The 19,697-nt window shown below is 34.8% G+C and overlaps 6 protein-coding genes across 11 annotated transcripts in view; 4 read left to right on the top strand and 2 right to left on the bottom strand.

The window, feature by feature from the left end:
* LOC111447878 (peptide methionine sulfoxide reductase A3-like) overlaps positions 1–646 on the bottom strand; it is a 4,050-nt gene extending 3,404 nt beyond the window's left edge. The window contains exon 1 of the mRNA XM_023087245.1: positions 43–646. Within this exon, the coding sequence (XP_022943013.1) occupies positions 43–591 (549 nt within the window). The 5' untranslated portion in view covers positions 592–646. The remainder of the gene's footprint in view (positions 1–42) is intronic.
* Positions 647–2,462: 1,816 nt separating this feature from the next.
* Positions 2,463–3,908, top strand: LOC111447711. The gene is made up of 2 exons (XM_023087012.1): positions 2,463–2,939; positions 3,714–3,908. The coding sequence occupies exons 1-2, from the start codon at positions 2,684–2,686 to the stop codon at positions 3,869–3,871; spliced, it is 414 nt and encodes a 137-aa protein (XP_022942780.1). The 5' UTR covers positions 2,463–2,683; the 3' UTR covers positions 3,872–3,908.
* Positions 3,909–4,906: 998 nt separating this feature from the next.
* On the top strand, positions 4,907–8,159 carry LOC111447603 (pre-mRNA-splicing factor cwc25-like). Of its 2 annotated transcripts, XM_023086852.1 has the most exons (5): positions 4,907–5,279; positions 5,491–5,629; positions 5,729–5,893; positions 6,455–7,473; positions 7,804–8,159. In XM_023086852.1, exons 1-5 carry the CDS (start codon positions 5,092–5,094, stop codon positions 7,814–7,816), a joined length of 1,524 nt encoding a protein of 507 aa, XP_022942620.1. In that variant the 5' UTR covers positions 4,907–5,091; the 3' UTR covers positions 7,817–8,159. The 2 variants fall into 2 exon arrangements, with proteins under 2 accessions (XP_022942620.1, XP_022942621.1); XM_023086853.1 differs by lacking the exon at positions 7,804–8,159 and having other exon boundaries at positions 6,455–7,679.
* Positions 8,160–8,761: 602 nt separating this feature from the next.
* On the top strand, positions 8,762–12,033 carry LOC111447989 (ras-related protein RABD2c-like). The gene is made up of 8 exons (XM_023087413.1): positions 8,762–9,025; positions 9,986–10,058; positions 10,529–10,576; positions 10,665–10,712; positions 10,940–11,011; positions 11,094–11,246; positions 11,337–11,440; positions 11,679–12,033. Exons 1-8 carry the CDS (start codon positions 9,012–9,014, stop codon positions 11,767–11,769), a joined length of 603 nt encoding a protein of 200 aa, XP_022943181.1. The 5' UTR covers positions 8,762–9,011; the 3' UTR covers positions 11,770–12,033.
* A 1,050-nt stretch (positions 12,034–13,083) lies between these two features.
* LOC111447646 (probable transcription factor At5g61620) lies at positions 13,084–15,511 on the bottom strand. The gene is made up of 5 exons (XM_023086920.1): positions 14,987–15,511; positions 14,544–14,755; positions 14,141–14,245; positions 13,919–14,047; positions 13,084–13,594 (listed from the first exon to the last, which is right to left on the bottom strand). Exons 1-5 carry the CDS (start codon positions 15,309–15,311, stop codon positions 13,268–13,270), a joined length of 1,098 nt encoding a protein of 365 aa, XP_022942688.1. The 5' UTR covers positions 15,312–15,511; the 3' UTR covers positions 13,084–13,267.
* A 2,269-nt stretch (positions 15,512–17,780) lies between these two features.
* The window catches only part of LOC111447466 (polycomb group protein EMBRYONIC FLOWER 2-like), an 11,915-nt gene continuing 9,998 nt past the window's right edge, over positions 17,781–19,697 (top strand). For 2 of the 5 annotated variants that reach the window (XM_023086648.1, XM_023086643.1), the window contains exons 1-4: positions 17,781–17,935; positions 18,405–18,536; positions 18,977–19,124; positions 19,331–19,386. In XM_023086648.1, coding sequence (XP_022942416.1) covers positions 18,502–18,536; positions 18,977–19,124; positions 19,331–19,386 — 239 coding nt within the window. In that variant the 5' untranslated portion in view covers positions 17,781–17,935; positions 18,405–18,501. Of the gene's footprint in view, positions 17,936–18,227; positions 18,268–18,404; positions 18,537–18,976; positions 19,125–19,330; positions 19,387–19,697 lie in introns of all 5 variants that reach the window. The other 3 variants (XM_023086645.1, XM_023086647.1, XM_023086646.1) reach the window with 3 other exon arrangements.

Here is a 19,697-nt window from a genome sequence, read left to right as displayed (position 1 = left end):
AAGAATTGAAAAAAAAAAAAAAAAAAAAAAAACTCAACGAACCTGCCGATTAAGAGTAGTAGGATCATGTCGAGCCCAAAACGCATCAAGCAGAGACTCGTAACTGCACTCTTTGGGATCATACTGAACCCGAACGACCTCAGAGTGATTGCTCTGCCCCGAACAAACATCCTCATAAGTCGGATTATGAATATGCCCTTGAGTGTAACCGACCTCCGTTTTGGTCAAACCGGGCACTCGTTGAAACGCCAATTCGACACCCCAAAAGCAGCCCGCCCCAAATTGGGCAAACTGCTGGCCCGGCGCCGGAATGTCATCGTCCGGACCTTGTGCAAACGCCAACGACTCCGGCGAGGCCTCGGTGGCTCTGGACCCGAATCCGAGCTTGTTCCAGAGATTCATGGACGGCCCTTTTGAAGAAATGGGTCGGTAAGTTCTGGGGAAAGGAGAGGGGGGTTTGATTGTGAAATTGGATTGAGGGAAGGAGGGTTTGGAGGAATTTGAAGTGGATTTTGAGAGAGAAGAGGAAATGAGAAGTAGCAGAAGAGAGACAGTAGAAGAATAAGAGGGTATAGCCCAGTTTTTTAGCATCGCGTCAAGAGAAAGGACGGGACCAAAACGTGTTGGAATATTAAATCTTGTTCCCCAAGGGATGGCCCTCTTGATACGAAATCGTTACGAATTGGGATTGGCACTTTGAGGGAAGCTTCTTTTCTGTTTTTTTTTAGTGTTAATTTGCTTAAAAAACATTTAAAATATTCTTGAAACTTCTAAATTTGGATTGACATTAAATTTGTTTAAGAAGTTAAAAAATGCATCTACAAACAAACTATTGCTAATATTAGACTTAAAAAGTAATCCTAAGCTTTAAAATTATATATGTATAATTAAAGTTGATAATTAACAATCAAATTCAAATCTATATATTCAGATCTCAGACTTCATATATACTTAAACTAGTTTGGACTTCATATATACTTAAACTAGTTTGCGTTTAATAAATACTCATTTAAACTAAGAATAAATTTAGAAGTATAATAATAATAAATGGATAATAAGTTTTAACCTTCCATTTCTTACCTCAGACAAACTAAAGAAAGTTTAGATGTCTACCACTATAAGTTTTCATATTTTCGTGTGTTTAAATTAATTAATGTTTTCAAATAAAATCTAAGAGATAATTTAAATTAATACTAATAAAACCTAAAATTTATAGGTATAAATTGATTAAAGGTTGGACTTCTCTGCACACACGGCGTACTACGAAGGCATTCTCTTCAATGAACCATAAATTTAGGAGTAGAAGTGAACTCACTCAATTTCTAAAGCAGACGAGACTGGTCGGACTTGAGCAGCTGCCACATACAGACTACAGTTCTTTTCAAAGCAGCCAGGGCCTGGAAGACATGGACATGGCTGATGGGAGATGGATGCTGGTTCCAAAAAATTGATGGCGCGCTGCATGTCCATGTGGGAGGTTCTGAGCAATGGGCTTTACAAGGTTTTGTCCACAGAGCCACTGTCAATTCTGGGAGCACAAGAATCACCATTACCAGTCTGCACAGCTTGGGAATGGACGAGAAAACAGAGCCTGCAGAAGAGCTTGTGGATGAACAAAATCCATAGAAATGTAAAGAGAGCAAATTCAACGATTTTCTCAAATTTCTCTTCAGCAATGATCTTGCAGAAGGAAAGAGCTTCATCAACACAATCAAACTCCAGGAATAAAGCTCAGGTTATAGCTAGACTGATGTTTCAATCTAGTTTTTCTAATCATGAAGGTAATGATACTTACAATAAAATTAGCCTGCATAACTTAACGTTTATGAATTGTAGATTTATTTGTAATGGCATACACTTATAGACAGTTCAAATGAAATATTCTAAACAAGATGATAAATGAAAATTCGAATTTCGAAAGAACAAAAAAGAAATATAGATTTCTTACATATAAAAAATGTACAGCAATAATTTCAGATGAGTTAATCTATATCATAAATGTAACCCAAAGTGCGCACAGTATTGATTATTTCACTCACTTCAATCGAGTACTAAGCAGAAATAAGGTTGATTTTGAATTCAAATCCAAACAAACAATAATTTCATTAAAAAAACAAGTCTACAAGCATCAACAGCATTGAATCCATATTTTCCTCTTATATTTAGTAATGATATGTGATAGCATTTGAGAATTTCTTCAATATGATTACATGTATGGATTATATAATTTTATTGTAAGTAAACGAATGTAAAATTTAGACAAAGTCAGATTCGAGAAAAGTCAAGTTGATTACCAATCGATGTGCTCGGCCTTCAGTCAGGTCATTCATCAAACAGATTTGTTCCAATTCGCAAGCCGATTCTTCTTGCTTCGGCTACATTTTCTCCCTGCCGTTTCCAGCGTACCGCGCGCACCAACACACATTTCAAAGTCAGATTCGAGAAAAGTCAAAGTTAATTACCAATCGATGTGCTCGGCCTTCAGTCAGGTCATTCATCAAACAGATTTGTTCCAATTCACAAGCCGATTCTTCTTGCTTCGGCTACATTTTCTCCCTGCCGTTTCCTGCATACAACGCGCACCATCACACATTTCAGTCTCGCTTCTCCGCCTCTCCGCCTCTCCGCCTCTCCATTTCCTTCTCATCTCATCGCGAAACAGAACTTGAAAGAAACAGAAAAAATGCACCGATCGGTGAGCTGGAACCGATTCTCCGATGAATACTACTCGTCCTCCTCCCCGTTGCCGGCGCTGTCATCGACGCCAGGCCAGGCGTTGCGATTATCATTTGACGGAAATGAGCAGCCGACGAGTTATCCAGCGGATGAGATAGTGAAGCGAGAGAAGGCGCGAGTCAAGTTCGCCGCAACTGCTGTTCATGTGATTCCTCTCGTTTTGGTTCTCTGCGCCATTCTTCTGTGGTTCTTCTCCAATCCAGGTAAGAGAAGATCGTAACGTAACGCAGGTAGATTTCGAATTCTCCTTCTTCGAATCTTTCATTCTTTCCCGCCATTGGTTTTTCCGGGAAAATGAAATAAAATTTCCCTGTTCCGAAACTGAGAGTTTTCCGCTAATCCAACAAATTAATCTCCAAATTTCATTTTTTTTTTCTTTTATCTAAAAAAATTAAACTTAAAAATTTATATAATAATTTTAAATTTAAAACACTCCCATAACATTCCTACATTAAAAAAAGATATTTTAAACTTTTAGAAAAAAATTTAAAAAATAAACTAATTAAAAACTGATTTTCAAAAATATTTTAAAATTTTTGTTAATATTCTTAAATTCATTTAAAATCTTTAAAAATACCTTCAGTTCTTTTTAAATATTTTTATATTTGATACATAAATTAAAACTTTCAAAATAATATTAATATCTTAAAATTTTAAAATTTTAAAATGTGCATATATTTTTATTTGTTGTGTTATTTATTTTTAGCAATGTTTCAAAATTTCAATAAAATAAATAAATTAATAATAACTATTGATTTTTAATTCTTAGAATTTGTCTCCAGCAATTCAATTTCTTATAGTGAATTTCATATTTATTAACTAAATTTCAAAAAATATTTTTTTTTTTAAAATTGACTTAGATTTTTTTTAAATATGATAAAAAAAATTATTAATATTTCATTCATATAAATTAGGGCAATGTATATTTTAATTTAATTATTATTATTGTAATTGGCTTCTTTTTTTTTAATGTGCAGAAATAGATGTGGGGATGAGATGGGATCCAATGGCAGCAACAATTGAAGGATTGAACGTTGAGGGGGAAATTGAGAGGGAATTTGGTGGTGCCCAAAACGAAGCTCTCCCAATCTTGGACTCAACTCCCTCTACCCTCAAAATCAAGAGGCTCCATTAACCTCGTATCAAACATTACGATACTACCTACTTATTATTACACCTACTCGTATTGACGTTGTCGATAGATAGTACCAAAATATAGACGCCTCTTTATGAGAACGTCGATTGGGCTAAAAGATTTTGAATGCTTTGAAGCTAGACATGTAAACTTTAAATCAACTAAATTTTATTAGTTGAATTTGGCCGTTGTTGATAGTACCGTACCATAAACACTACTTCTCATAAATATCTTTAAAAAATGTTAAATTATAATTGGCTATTAAAATTTTTGTTGGCTATTAAAATTTTTTATTAATACCTCTATTTAAAAAATTATGTATGAGATGTCCACGGTTTTTTTTCTATGTACAGATAATAAATTTATTTTTGTAAAAAAAGTGAAAATATAATTGGGCTAATAAAAAGTTTTCATTAATATCCAGTATTTAAAAAAATTATTTTATATACCGATAATAAATTTATGGTTAAAAAATATAATTAAAGTATTTAAAAAAATTATCTACCTTCCTTCTATATACGGATAATAAATTTATTTTTATAATAAAAGTAAGAAAAGTTTCATGGATTTTTTTAAAAACACAATACTTGTTGAGAGTATTTTTAAATTCTTTTTAAAAATTAAATAAAACCTCTTAAATTCAAAAATATTTTTTAAATAAAATAATTAAAAGTATACACATATATATTTTTTGTAAGCTCTTCAAAATTTTAAAAGTTTTAAGAGTATTTTCCTTAAATAAAATATAAAATTTATGAATTTCTTTTATTAATTAAGCTTAGTATAAATCTTTTTTTAAAAAGCTTGCTTATTTATTTATGTAGAATTTACCTAAAAAAAATAAAGAGTTTTCTACTAGGCTTTAGGAATAATTTTTGAATTTTATGCCAATAATATGTTAATATACATATTAAAATGGTATAAATCGTGGACATAACTTAACACTAATTATTGACGCTAAAATTTATATTTTAAAACTTAAAAAATCAAAAGAAAATTCTTTAAATGTATGTCCGATTTAAACTATAATTTAATCATTTTCTACTTATCAGTTGGGTTTCTTTCAGATTACTAGTGGGTGAAAAATTCGCGGGCTAGGAGAGGCGGCGGCAGCGACGGGGACGATCCGATTCCCCAATCTGAATCTCGAACTTTTTCCTCACGAAACCACAGCGCTGGTGGCTAATAGTCCGATTCCTAAGTGAAACTCGGTTAGAGACATGGCGTTGAAGTTCTTGAACAAGAAAGGATGGCACACCGGTAGTCTCCGGAACATAGAGAACGTCTGGAAGGCGGAGCAGAAGCACGAGGCCGAGCAGAAGAAGTTGGAAGAGCTCCGTAAACAGATCCATGAGGAGAAGGAGCGCCAAGAGTTTCGTCTTCTTCAAGAACAGGCCGGCCTCGTTCCGTATGTTTTTCCTTTTCTCTTTCTTCCATCTTGTTGTTTACGGATCGAATTGTATATTTTATAGGTAGTCTGTGAGTTTCAAATTCAATTCGATCTCTGAGTAGATAAGGATTGAAAATGTGTCCTCGGTTAGGATTAGGGTTAGGGTTAGGGTCTAATTTGTTCGATCGATTTGGCTAATATTCGGATTTTGGTCAATATGGCGTTTCAGGAAGCAGGAGAGATTGGATTTTCTTTATGAATCGGGTTTGGCAGTCGGGAAAGCCAGCGAGTCCGATGGATTTAAGAGTCTCGAAACCCTACCTAGTACATCTACTCCCGCGGCTTCCTCTGATCCATCTAGTTCCAAGGTACTGTTACTCGTTGTCTCTGTCCTGTTAATTTGTGTACTTTGGCTATGTCTTCGGTGCTCAATCATGATTTTGTTGCATTTTTGTGTTGTTTTACAGGAAGCCGCTGTCCCAGGAGCTCTGTTTGTGGATAAACTTCCTTCTGCTAATGACGCATGGAGGAAGCTTCATTCTGATCCTTTGCTTATCATTCGACAACGTGAGCAACAAGCTCTTGCACGCGTAAAAAACAATCCTATTCAGATGGCTATGATTCGCAAGACTGTAAGTTCCCATTTTTCTTTCTTCCCTGCTGTTTTATTTTCTCCTTTATCGCAAAACAATCCTACAATCCTATTAAGCATTGGCTGTGAAAATTATACGGAAATATTCTTCTTCCATTCATTCTTGTACAGTGAAACTCTCTAAACTTATATGTTAGCTTGTCTATGGACACTTGTTGGTCGTGTAATGAAACAGATTAAGCCCACTGTAAGCAAATATTGTCCGCTTTGACCTGTTACGTATCGTCGTCAGCCTCAAAGTTTTAAAACGCGTCCGCTAGGGAGAGATTTCCACACTCTTATGAAAAAATTACTTTGTTCCCTTTTCCAATCGATGTGAGATCTCAATCCACCCTCTTTCGGGGTCCAGTGCTCTCGTTGGCACTCGTTCCCCTAGCAGATGCGTTTTAAAACCGTGAGACTGACTGCGATACATAACGAGCTAAAGCGGATAATATCTGCTAGCGGTGGGCTTGAGCGGTTACATGCAAGATCTTTCCTCCTTGTTTGATTTGAAGAATTGATTTGAGGGTTTTTTTTTTCTCTCCATACATATTTATAGGTTGAAGGGGAAAAACACAAGGAAAAGAATCCCGATCACAAAAGAGATCGAAAGAAGCACCGACATAGCAAATCTAAACATTTTTCTCCAGAACGAGATCATGATTCTGAAGATGCCAGCCCTGAGAGGCAGAGAAGGAAACATGGTCACGACAAGACTTCAAAACATGATGATAATTCTTACTCCGAAGATAGGAGGAGAACTGATTATAAGAATGAGAGAGATCATAAAGATGATCGCGACAAGAGTTCAAGACATGATGATCATTCTTATCCCGAAGATAGGAGTAGAACTAATTATAAGAATGAGAGGGATCATAAAGACGATCGTGACAAGAGTTCAAGACATGATGATCATTCTTATTCCGAAGATAGGAGGAGAACTGATTATAAGAACGAGAGAGATCATAAAGATGATCGTGACAAGAGTTCAAGACATGATGATCACTCTTATTCAGAAGATAGAAGGAGAAGAAATGATTATAAGAACGAGAGGGACCATGACAGAGGCTCGAAATATGCTGCACAAACGACGTACGATCAGTCAGATCGAAAGTCATCCAAAACCCATTCTCATGATTCTGCAGAGAGATATCATGACAGATCAAAAAGAGAGAGAGATTCTTATGCTAACAACGAAAAGGTGAGCAGAAGAGTGGGGGAATCGAGATCTTATGAACCCAATGCTTCTGAAACTCCTCATGAGTCGCGCCATAAGCACCGTAGGCCTGCTACAAAGCTTTCAGAAGAAGAGCGTGCAGCTAGGCTGCGTGAGATGCAGCAGGATGCCGAGTTACATGAAGAGCAAAGATGGAGGCGTTTGAAGCAGGCAGCTGAGGATGATGCACTGGAAGCCAAACAAAATGCAGCAGTGCCCTCGAGCAAAAATTTCTTGGACGCTGCTCAGAAAAGCATGTATGGTGCCGAGAAGGGAGGAAGCTCAACGATCGAGGAGAGTATTCGTCGTAGGACGTATTATTCACAGGGTAAATCTGATATTGAAGCCAATGCTTTTCGACGGTAATGCACATCACTTATACACTTTGCTTATGGTTATTGTATAACATCCTTTTTTAGTGGTACTGCTGCTGTTAACTCAATGAAGAATTGCTTCTTGAAAACATTTGGAGTTCATGTATTTGTATTATCTTTTCAATCCATTAGTATTACACTTATCTATAGTGAAATTTGTACTAAATTAATGGCAAATTCGTGACATTATGAAACAAAAGTCATTTCATATTACTTTTTGATCTCGTATACATAATTCTTGATGATTTTTTGTCCTATGTCTTTCAGCACCATTTCTCAAGGCTAAATATTCATGTTTTTTTTTTTTTCAAATATCAGAAGGATGGAGTGATAGTATAGTCCACCGTCGATGAAGCCGAAGGAGCTGGAGGCTTTCGATGCATCGGTCGAAAGATCGAGCTGGAGTAATAATATTGCTTTGGTCACTTGAAGGATTAAGACGTGTGGAAATACTCAAGGAAAGCAAAAGTGAACGTAATTTACTAAGTTGTTCCTACTTACAAGCTTAAAACGAATCAGTGCAAAAGAAATAAGACCAACACGTAAAAGTATAGCTACTCTTGTGTGTGGGGCACTAGCATTAGAAGAACAACGCATGTCGGTCTCCCAACTTTGTTAGAATGCATTGTTTGTGTTTTGTTTAGCGCATGAAAATTAAGGTGCAATAAGTTGTCAAAAGTCTAGCCTTTACCTAAAATTTCGTTTCACTGCCTCACTTGTTTTATGTTCGCTTCCTTATTTTATTTTCATCGCAACATATCCAAACTATATTTTTATCTATACTAACTCTAGAGTACACGATCAATATAAGTTTTGATTGTTAAATGTCTAGAATTATTATAATTGTTTTCTTGTGGGTAAATCCTAGAACTTTTCAGGTAGTACTTGTTAGCGTGTTGGTTTATATCTGAGTCGACGTACTGGGTAACTACTACCTTTTGTGTGATGCTATTATTTCATCGCTTCATTTTCTTACCAATTGTAACCGCCTCATCATTACTTTACCACTGCGTAACACCGTGTTCACAACGACGTGTTTGTCCACGTCACCTCTTTAAAATCGTTAGATTTACAATTTCTCTTATATATATATATATTAATATTGTTGGAAGTACTTCACCTTTTAAGATAAGCAATGCAGTGACTAAATGAAGTGTTAACATCTCAGTTAAATGGGCCAGGGTCCACTAGGCCCAGAATGACAGGTCCACATAAAAAGTAAAATATTTGTATTTTCAAATCCCATCCGTGAAGGGGTTGAACTGCGAATATTTAGGAATTTAAGGGAAAATAAGAAATTTCAGAAAGTTCTGTGGTGAAAAACGCGAATTTCAAACATTTTTCTCGTTCTTCAGTTCTACAAATCTTTATTTCATCTTCTGCCTTTTGTCGTCGACTTCATCACTCTCTTCCTTTTCGTCTCTCTCGTTTCTGCCCTTTGGATCGCCCACCGGTCTGAATTACCTTGACCGGTTCTAATCCGGTTGCGCTTTTCCCCTTTCTAGATCAGCATTCCACCAACAATCATGAATCCTGAGTAGTAAGTCGCGTTATTGATCGAATCTTTTTCAAGCGATTCCCGTATGTGAATAACTTTTGATTTTGTTTTGTTTTGTTTTGTTTTGTTTCGTTTGGCGACAATGATCCATTAGGGTAGTTTCAATAACTAGGTTTCAGTTTTTCTTTCTCCTTTGTTTGATGCTTATTTTTTTTATATACATATATGCATATTCTGTCAATTTAAGGATTAGATCTGTGATTCTCATTTTTCTTTGTAATGAACGATTTTCTCTTGAGGTGGATGAATTCGATTGTTTTTGGATTGATCGAATCTTCTAATTCAAAGCTCTTGTTCGGTTAAGTAAAACAGAATTCAGAGCGTTCTTATTTTTGATTGGTCGACAAACCATTGAATTGAATTGAATTTTATGTAGATAGGAGGGGGCCAATTACCTTTTAGTTTCTCTTAAATTCAAAACGTATATATAATACCCTTGAAATTCTATTGTTTTCCACCAATTGGTCTCCCTAAAATGTTTAGAGTTGAGATTATCTATGAAAATTTTGCCTTTTCTGAAAATTTCGAACTTGACCTCTTCATGGATGGCATTTTTTTCTTTGTTCTGTGTATGGATATGGACTTTGGTTCTCTTGGATGCGAAGGCATTAGGGCATCATATATTTTTTATAAATAAATGAAAATTTGATAAGTTACAATTCTCTTTGTCCCTATTGGTTTGATTTTTACTAATTTGCCTTTTCAGTGTTTGAATTATTAACATTGTTCGTCGAGCTGGACGACTGCTTGCTTTGTTATTTAGTTTTAAGTTTATTTTATTCAAGCAAATGATTATTAATTAAATCAGTTGCTTAAGAATGTAGAACAGATACCAGATAAATTTTTATCGTAGGCTGTGGATGTTCATGATTGTAACTTTTAAGTAATTTTGTTTGTAACATTTGAGTTTTTTTATTTTTCTAATTTGGTTTTCTCTGATAGTGACTACTTGTTCAAGCTCTTGCTTATTGGGGACTCTGGAGTTGGCAAATCATGTCTTCTTTTGAGATTTGCTGTAAGATTCATTACTCTATCATCGTCTGTTCAACATTTGTAACTCTTAGGTTACACGCTTCATCTTCATTAAAATCGATTTTTGATTACCTCTAGATTATTATGTTATGAATTACTGAATGTTGACACATAGTGCTTGTTATATATCCATTCGAACTGCGTAGATCCAAAGCGGCAAAGCAAATGAAATGTATGTTTGAATTAGAAAGTTTCAAAAGTTTTTTCAAACAAGAGATGGAGAGTTGGGAATTATATATTGTAGTGGAAGGTTTTGGATCCGACAGCTCCTTGATCTTTTTCACTATTGTGATAATTGTGGCATGACATCTCATGATACTGAAGAAATTGCTTTCTTGTTCTTCCATTTTGACAGTTATTAAATTGCCTACTTGTCAAGGGTTTTTCTTGTTTGGATAGTTGCTTTCTTGGAGCTTCATCTACTGAATGGTTTCTTTTGTATCTTATGAACAGGATGACTCATATCTGGATAGTTATATTAGTACCATTGGAGTTGATTTTGTAAGCTTTTATGATCCTTTAAGTTCAAACCCGTTCTGTTTTAATTATGTATGTGCGCTCTGATCACTTAAGGATTTTGATGTTCTAGAAAATACGCACTGTGGAGCAGGATGGAAAGACAATTAAACTCCAAATTGTGAGACTTTCTCTCTACACGTGCGCACACACACGTATATATATATTGTGACACACGTATATATATATTGTGACACACGTATATATATATTGTGACATGCACGTATATATATATTGTGACATGCACGTATATATATATTGTGACATGCACGTATATATATATTGTGACACACACATACATACATAGGCTTTCTGCAAGTCCTCTTTTCTGACTTCTGGAGTATTCAGTGGGATACTGCAGGACAGGAGCGTTTTAGGACCATCACTAGTAGCTACTACCGCGGGGCACATGGCATTATAGTAAGTTTTATGCATTATATCTCCGGTATAGCAACTTTTCTCTAATCACAGAACTCTGAGTTTGTTTCCTTCGTTGGTTCAGATTGTTTATGATGTAACAGACCAGGAGAGTTTTGAAAATGTTAAGCAATGGTTAAACGAAATTGACCGTTATGCAAGTGAAAACGTAAACAAGCTTCTAGTTGGCAATAAGTGTGATCTTCCTAATAAAGTAGTGTCCTATGAATCAGCAAAGGTAAAAGCGATTTGTCGACTTAAATTACCGAAAGCCTTGGAGGCATGAGAAACCGAGTAAAATTCTTTTGATGATCTCACATGTATGTAGGCTTTTGCTGATGAGGTTGGGATCCCATTTATGGAGACAAGTGCAAAAGATGCTACCAATGTAGAACAGGCATTTATGGCCATGACTGCTGACATTAAAAATAGGTATATCTCCCTCTCTTGTGGAGTACTAGTGGGCAGAATTTCAATTGAATGTGTAACGACTCTAGATTTCCACGAACATAATAATTTAAAATAGTATACAGTAGCGATTTTAGGTTACCTAACAATCTAGGGTCGTTACACAATGACACAACAAAAAAAAAAAAACACCAAATATTTCAACTTAGTTTCGTTTTGTAGACCACTTGAACAATTACTACTCTTCATGCTCTGCATCCAGGATGGCTAGTCTGCCTGCGAACAATGCGAGGCCACCGACGGTGCAGCTACAGGGGCAACCCGTCAACCAGAAGGGTGGATGTTGTTCTTAGTTGAGTTGGTTGTTTCTGCCATTGCAAGTGTGCATTGTGCACGTAATATCAAGTGCATTCGAATCTCTCTCTATAAAGTATCTGAAATCCCATTCATTTCAAATAGACCTTGAATTGTCACTCTATACCTTTCTGTATTATCAAAGCAGTAGTATTTCCTTTTTCTTCTTTCCAATACTTGTTTTAAGCTGCCGTGTAGGGAACTTTTAGAGGTACAGTTCAAGCCATCTCTCAGTTTATTTGCCTCATTAATATTTGTTTGGAGAATGCTTGGATGCTTTATGTTTCTGACTTTAGATAGCAAATGGTAGAGCTTAAGAATGCTCAAATTTGTCTTATTTTTTGTGTTGATGGGTCATTTCATAGTTTTCTAATCCTCTCAATGGCTCAAGGCTTATATTACCTGCCACAATCGATGGTTAGTTGCATTGCATTAGTAGTTGGGAACTCCTGCATAGCCATCTTAGGTTCAATATAAGTTGATGTATGAGCCAAGAAGGCTTTGTTTGAGGACGAGGAACTTTGTCGTACATGCGACAAATCTTGAACGGTATATAAGTATAGAGTTAAAAGTAGTGTACACTTTTTTTAAATAAGAAACCAAAACTTTCATAGAGTAATATGCTCGAAGAAAATGTGTAGCTAAGACATTTGACATGTTTAGGGATCAAACCAGCATAAAAGTTTGATATCAAGATACGAAAGCCGTTTTTTTTTTAAAATTAATTAATTAATTTAATAATTACTCTTATGTTTCTATCCAAGAAATAATATATGAACCTATTTAAATCGACTTTGTTTAAAATATATTTTCTATTAAATAAATTATGAGCAAGGAAACTTTCCTTGAGTCTCGAAACTTTGCTACCTAACCCAACATAATCTTTTTATCCAATATATTATTTTTCTTACTTTATATGAAATTCACTTGTCAAACAAAATATATATATTATATTATATATAATAATAACGTTAAGGTTCTTCATCATGTAACTCTAATTCAAAATATTAAAATTAAGCTAGTAATTGTTTTATGAAATAAATATTAATGTAAAAATGAAGACAAAAATTAAAAAATTTCGAATTAAGATTTACAAAAATATTTGACACACTTAATTCATCAAGAAAATTATATAATAATTTTCAACATAACAATTATGATTAAAAAAGTCAAATAATCGACCTTTAAAACGATAATTGATGTCTCAACAAAATGAGCTAAAGCTCTTGTGAACAACCCGTGTTCATCATATGGATGGTCTATTACCCTACAACTTATAAGCAAAATCCATCCATACAAGATTGAAGCAAACGATATCAAATTGAATTGAATATGGTTTACAAATCAATTATTACCTATTACATGCATAGAGAGGAGGCCAAAAACAAACATCTCATTCAAAAAAATAACACTTTTTCTTACTCTAATTAACCTTCTTATAGAAGATGAATTTCACATTTCTTTTTAATTTTTAATTTTTGTTTTTTTCTTGTTGGTTCATATAACTCTAATGGCTCCAGAAGTTTGAGAAGACAAGTTCTTAGCCTGTGGAGATTGGGGCAGTCCAATCTTGAGCTCTAGAGCATCTGTCTCAAAAGAGGCTGCCATGGCAGAAGCCTGCAACTGCACCATCAACGGTCTTTGAGGGGAAGACCTTGGAGAAGGAGGAATACCAGATGGATGGGCTACCAACGCTGCTGCTGCTGCTGCTGCATTCGGACTGCTTGTCCTTATTGGGCTCTTCGGCATTGCCATAACAGCTGATGATCTCCTTCCCAGCTTCACCAAAGGGATTATTGGAACATTATTAGGGGAAACTCCCACCTGTCACCATATTCAAACATTACATTACATCACCTACTCTACTTGTTCTGTTTTACGTACCGGACACCGAGTCGTCCGTGTCTCGTTATGTTCATATTTGGTTCACCATGAGGTGCTCTGGGCACCCCATTTAGAAAGAAGGTTCGTCTGCCCTTGGTTGGGTAGTGCTTGTGTGTGGGTGCGCTACTAGAAATCAAGCTTGAAGCTCTCGCCTTACTAATAAACGACGACTTTGCTCGTCCAAAAGCCATTCATTATGCTTATTCTTTACTATGACTAAGAAACGCTAAAGTTTTTAATCCGAGATTAGAACAAGATAATTACCACATAAGGAATCCCATGCAAATTTGCAACACCAGAGGCTGGTGATCCAGTTGTTGAAGGCACGAAATGAGGAGTATCCAAACAAAGATGAGGGAATCGATTGATAAGCTGTGTTGGTAAATTACTGACCTGTAACCATGTTCATATACAGTAAAAACAGCTGAATTCACCCATTTCTTACAGATTATAAACAGAAATTGATCAAAGAGATGAGAATTTCACCTGTTGTTGATTCTCAGAACTGTTCTTTGGCAGCAGAATTTGTGACGTTTCTCCATTAGCCCTCATTGAAGACGATGAAGCTTGGCATTCTTGAGAAACATTGTTCTATACACGTATATATAAACATAACACAATGTAAACAACAGTTAAAAAGCATATACAGAGTAATTTTCCAGCAGAACTCCGATTTGATAACCATTTAAGTTTCGATGTTTAGTTTTTGAAGTTTCGGGTCGTTTTTCGTTCGAAAAATAGATTGGTATCGACACAAAGTAGATAATAAAACGAAGAAACTTACCGATAGAAGTGGTGTTTATAAATTTTTAAAACAAATATGGCTAAAATCATTTGGGAAGTTGATCGAGACACACGTCAAGAAGCAGTTGAGAAAACAAACTATTACTTTGATTTCCGGGATGTCGAAAAGACTGGCTCTGCGTTTCTTCTTATCGTTCGCATTCATCTTCCTCAAAAAGTACTTTTGGGCATGACTAGCTACTTGCGTGGGTGTTCGTGTGGTCACAAAGTTCTTCGAAATTCCTCTCCAATCCCCTTTCCCCAGCTTCTTCAAACCAGCCAAAAAGGTTCTATGTTCCTCCTCAGTCCATGGCTTTCCTGCATTATCTCACAAAACTTATACTCTGTACAATTTACGAATTCTCCGAATTCGACATCTCTACTAATACGTATTATCAACGATTGAGTTAGATTCATTTCCGCTAATCAAACTAATAGGCTTAAAATTCAATACAAACGCTTTGATTTTCCTTTTTTCTCCACAAATTTCTCAGAATACATAGGGATTTATGATGCAATTTCTTGAATGAAAAAAAAACGATTACGTACCTTTCTTCCTCTCAAGAGCGGCTTTGCGTTTCTTGTTATGAATAAGGCCATCGGAAAGATAGCCACCGTCGTCAGCGACGGCGGCATTATAACAGGCGACATTGTTTCCGGCCGCAGCGGCGTTGTGATTACATACGTGAATATTCAAATTCCCCATGCTGAGACTCTTCCGCATAGATTCATCTCCATTATCCATCAAATTAACTCCAAACAATTTGACGCAATAGTTATTATTATTATTCCCCTTCGCAAAATTACTGCATGTTCGCGAATTATGTCCATTCAATCCACAATGGGAACATTTTCTCGGCGATTCCCTCACCATTTTCCCGAGAAACAAACAACCAAAGAGAAAACTGGTAACCCTAAGGCTGGTTTCCTTCTTCCTTCTTTTTTTTTTTTTTTTCTCCTCCTCTCTCTCTCAATCAAAAACTGCTGCGAGAAAGAGAAAGAGAATTTGAATTGGAAGAAATTTGCTCATCGATTGATCAATAAACCACAACTCTCTCTCTCTCTCTCTCTCCTTCTATCAAAATTTTCTATTAAAAAAAACTCTCTATTTTCTTTTTTTCTTTTTTTTTTGTTTATGAGATGAAATTTGCTCGTTTTTGCGTATAAATAGGCCTTCGGTTTCCATTACTGTAATAGCACGTGGTGATATTACCATTTTCTCCTTTTGTGAAATTACGTTTTTGCCCTATCTTAAATTTTCGTCTAATTTTCCGAGCAATATCGGCCGTTGGATTCCTATAAAGCAAGAGCCGCGACTCTTTTGACCAATGAAATTCGCCACGTGTCCGGAAATATTTTGATTTTTGTGGAGACTCTTGTACTTGATTATGGCTTATTTTCATTTTCCATTTTGAGATTTATTTTATTTTATTTTTTTGCATTTTAATGTTCCAAATTAGTTTCTATTAAAATAAAAGTTAATATAAACTATTTTTTATATATAAGTCAACAATTAATTAATACAATTATCCATTAAAATTTTATAAAAAAATATAATACTATATTTTAATATTTGAAATTAGTTAGGTTAAAGTATGATTAAAATTATACTTTAACTAATTTTTAATTTAATTTTTTCAATTTTTTAAAATTTTTTGGTTCCGTCAAAATTCGACTTTCTATATTGAAATTAGGATATTTATGTCAAATATATTTAAATTCATTATTCTTTTTTTCCAATATTTTATCTTATCTTTATTTTATTTTCTTATTTGTTCCTCTATCTGGATATTGTTAATTATATCCTAAAAATCATATAAGGTAATCCAATTTTAAATCTCACTTGGATTATTTTATTTTATTTTAATTTATTTAAAATAAGAAAAGTAATATTAATCCTAAGCAAGTCGTGGACGTTGAGTGTCCCTAACCATGGCTCCTTTCGGCTCAATTTGGTTCCGTTGACTCGGTTAGCTCGACTAATTTGAACAGTCTAAAATTCGTTTATGATTGAATTAACACCGTATTAGTATAGCTACTGTTTGGATGGTTAATAATATTCAACGTTATGTAAGACTTGTTTTAGGATTGCTAAGTTGGGTTAGCTCCATGAATAGACATTAAGCTCGGTTGTTGTTATTATTATTATTAAATACTCTCCTAATTAACTTTTTAAACATTTAATTATAAATAAATCTATAACCATATGATTATACATATTTAATTATAAATTTTTAAATATTCCTATCATATTTGTAGACCAGTTAATCAACTCAAATATAAATTGAGTAACCTATCGAGTTTCAATTTTTAAAATTAAATTTAATGACTAAAAAACAGTCTAAATCTAAATAATAATAATCACTGGACAATATATCACTAAGTGACCTAAAAGTCGACTATAGTACTCTTGACTAATTTGCAATTAATTTATGGCTAAACATATATAAGACTGTATTTCATTGGTTCTTTTATCTGTTCGAGACTGATTTAAATTTTAAGTTTCTTCAAACGTGGTTGTAAAGTTAACGTAAAATTGCATATTTTGATGCATTGAATTAAATGAAATTATTTTTTTAGAAAAATTTATTTACAGTCCATATTACCAAAATTACCTACTAAATCTCATATCAAACTTGCCAATTACAGAAACACTTATACTCAGTTTTAAGAAACAAATTAACTATGTTACTAAATAAAGAGAACAGTTACTAAGAAAATGACCATTATTCATCGATAAGGGAGTTCAAGTCTTTTATTACCACATATTTTATAAATATTAATTACCTTAGCACTCAAAAATATATTAAATAAATATATAGTACGGAAATTTCACCGTTTGAAATCAAGACACGGTTAAACAGTGGAAACAGACGAAAAAAACAAAAGCTAGGATTAAGGAAAGAGATCCCAAGAAAGAACACAGAAGGATCTAAGACATCTCTCATTTAGCACCGACAACGACTGGACAAGTTTCATTGGATAATATTTAAGATAGTCTATGGAGGACATGAACACACAAATTCTACACACGACATATATCAGTACTAACATGATAGATCCCGTCGAGCTCGATTGACCAATAAGAGATCTAACGAGAGGAACAACCCCGACATAAAACACCTCTCGGTATAGTTCAAGTACAATATACAAGCTTATTAGGATTTTGAGATTTCTAACCACGAACGAACGCACCAAATGACTCATTATTTATTTGGAGTTAACTAAAATAATTATTATTATGGGGTATTTTTTAATTTGAAGAGAAAATTGGGGTAATTTGGGAAAAATGAAAATTACGAGGGTATTTTTGCAATTAAAGGAAAACGAAAGAACTTCCAGGCTCCAAAGGGCAAAGGTTACCTTGCTGGTGCTGCGACTGTGAGTGTCAGTTCGATCCATTTTTCGTTGTAATCACCGTTCTATATCTTATCGATCTCTCTCTCTCTCTGCTTGAACCGACATAGGAGCAACATCGAGAACTCTGAGCTACTGTAGGTATGCTTTTACTATTAATGGAACCAGGTTCGATGTTAATTTCGCTAAATTTCACTTGTTCTACTTGTTTCTGCATTTCCATTTCTATCTTCAGCTTAATTTTCTGTCTGTAGTTTCATTTTGTTGCTAAAGCGCCTTTGGCCTCAGAGTTCGAGTTTGTTAAAGTGTGGAGAACTTGGTTTTGCTCGTTTTGTAAAATTGGAGCTCCTACACTCTAATTGTTTAAGCTTCTCCTATTTTCATATTGAATGATTTTTTTTTTTTTTTTTGGGTGGAACTCGACCGCTTGAAGTTGAGAAAACTTCGATTCGTCTCCTGCATAGCCTTAGGAAGTTCGTATCTCTTTATCTGAGCTCAAATTTATGGAAATGAGTTGCGAAACAGCTATGGGGGTTCTTGTGTTGTTAATGTGTAGTGGTATTTTGAATTAGTGTTGAGGCTCTATCTTTCTTCGTTTCAAATGTTGCAGTGTTCTGTAGCGGATGCGTAAAGGGGATGTGTTGGGGGCGTCAAGCCTTGTAAGTCTAGAGTTGCCATGAGATTGTAATTGAAATTGCTGGAGAAGAATGCCTGGCATACCTCTCGTGACTCGTGAAACTTCGTACGTGCTATTTATTTCCATCAGTCTTTCTAACCCCGAGCTCTCTAATGAAACGTAATAGAAGTAAGATTTGTTTGTAGCTTTGATTTTTCTGGAAGGATCATATCATCTGAGAAATATTTTGACTTTCGAGATTTAAATGAGCTGTAAGAGTTGATAACTTCTTATGGCCGGATGTAGCATGTAACTTCATAGTTTGTTGCTGGTACAATCACCAACACATATGGAAAAACTATTGTGAGAAGTTCTTGTGTCTGGGAGGGTCGTGATTGTGGTAGAAGAACTTCAGTGCTTAAGTTCATATGCCTCAAGAGAGAATTTTAAATTTTCCTCCATGATTTCTGACTGTCTACCTTTTTATGTGGTTGTTCTTATTCTTGTTCTTTCTTCTTTTAACTTTGCTGTTGTTGCATATTAGTAATCTTTAGTTGCTCTCCCAGCTGTTCCAGAAACGCAGATCAGATGTGCCGTGTAGAATCTCGTGTTCATCTATCTGAAGAAGAGGAAATTGCTGCAGAAGAGAGCCTCTCACTTTACTGCAAGCCAGTTGAACTCTATAACATTCTTCAACGGCGTGCTATTAGAAATGTAATACATTTTAGCTTGTTTTTCTCTCTCTCCAAATTGGAGATAATACATGATATATAATGAGGCAAGACTCGTAAGAACAACTTGAGATTGATCTGGAAAGTTTGGATAGTTTTGAAAGGTCGTTGATCGAAAATAAAATGCAATTGTCATATTTGTGTTGTTTGGCCCATATTATACTAATCTTTCTTTTTTGTTCATTGTAGCCATTGTTTCTTCAAAGATGTTTAAGTTACAAAATAGAGACAGAACACAGGAGAAGGTAATTGGTTTTGTTTTGGATTCTCTTCAAAATTTCTCTATATCAACTATCAGAAGAATTTGGTTTCATATCAGAATGGTTAAGCTAGTATCATTTGGTTCCTCTGGACATCATTTTCACCATTTTCACGTTCAGTGATCTTTTTTTGGTTAAGAAAATAGACATTTCATTAATATGTGAAAATTATAATATAGAGTTCAAAAAAGGTGTTGAACCGTCAATCAATGCTTGTTCAAGTGCACATGCACATTGAGGCATAATTGCCTTTGAAGTGCAGGCAGGTGATGCCACACCCCCCCCCCCCCCCCCCC

Source organism: Cucurbita moschata, unplaced genomic scaffold (assembly GCF_002738365.1).
Source record: "Cucurbita moschata cultivar Rifu unplaced genomic scaffold, Cmos_1.0 Cmo_Scf00009, whole genome shotgun sequence".
NCBI classification, from domain to species: domain Eukaryota; kingdom Viridiplantae; phylum Streptophyta; class Magnoliopsida; order Cucurbitales; family Cucurbitaceae; genus Cucurbita; species Cucurbita moschata.
The sequence above is the reverse complement of the archived record's forward strand: the minus strand, read 5'-3'. Positions and strand labels throughout refer to the sequence as shown.

What these genes read in the sequence shown, in the direction of transcription:
- LOC111447711 (XM_023087012.1), top strand. Translation starts at nt 2,684, where the DNA reads ATGCACCGATCGGTGAGCTGGAACCGATTCTCCGATGAATACTACTCG. An exon ending in GTGGTTCTTCTCCAATCCAG is followed by an intron (nt 2,940 to 3,713) that starts GTAAGAGAAGAT and finishes TTTAATGTGCAG; the next exon opens with AAATAGATGTGGGGATGAGA.
- LOC111447603 (XM_023086852.1), top strand. Translation starts at nt 5,092, where the DNA reads ATGGCGTTGAAGTTCTTGAACAAGAAAGGATGGCACACCGGTAGTCTC. An exon ending in GAACAGGCCGGCCTCGTTCC is followed by an intron (nt 5,280 to 5,490) that starts GTATGTTTTTCC and finishes ATGGCGTTTCAG; the next exon opens with GAAGCAGGAGAGATTGGATT. An exon ending in CTGATCCATCTAGTTCCAAG is followed by an intron (nt 5,630 to 5,728) that starts GTACTGTTACTC and finishes GTTGTTTTACAG; the next exon opens with GAAGCCGCTGTCCCAGGAGC.
- LOC111447989 (XM_023087413.1), top strand. An exon ending in GTACCATTGGAGTTGATTTT is followed by an intron (nt 10,577 to 10,664) that starts GTAAGCTTTTAT and finishes TTGATGTTCTAG; the next exon opens with AAAATACGCACTGTGGAGCA. An exon ending in ACTGCTGACATTAAAAATAG is followed by an intron (nt 11,441 to 11,678) that starts GTATATCTCCCT and finishes CTCTGCATCCAG; the next exon opens with GATGGCTAGTCTGCCTGCGA.
- LOC111447646 (XM_023086920.1), bottom strand. Translation starts at nt 15,311, where the DNA reads ATGGTGAGGGAATCGCCGAGAAAATGTTCCCATTGTGGATTGAATGGA. An exon ending in TCGACATCCCGGAAATCAAA is followed by an intron (nt 14,246 to 14,543) that starts GTAATAGTTTGT and finishes ATACGTGTATAG; the next exon opens with AACAATGTTTCTCAAGAATG. An exon ending in TGCATGGGATTCCTTATGTG is followed by an intron (nt 13,595 to 13,918) that starts GTAATTATCTTG and finishes ATATGGTGACAG; the next exon opens with GTGGGAGTTTCCCCTAATAA.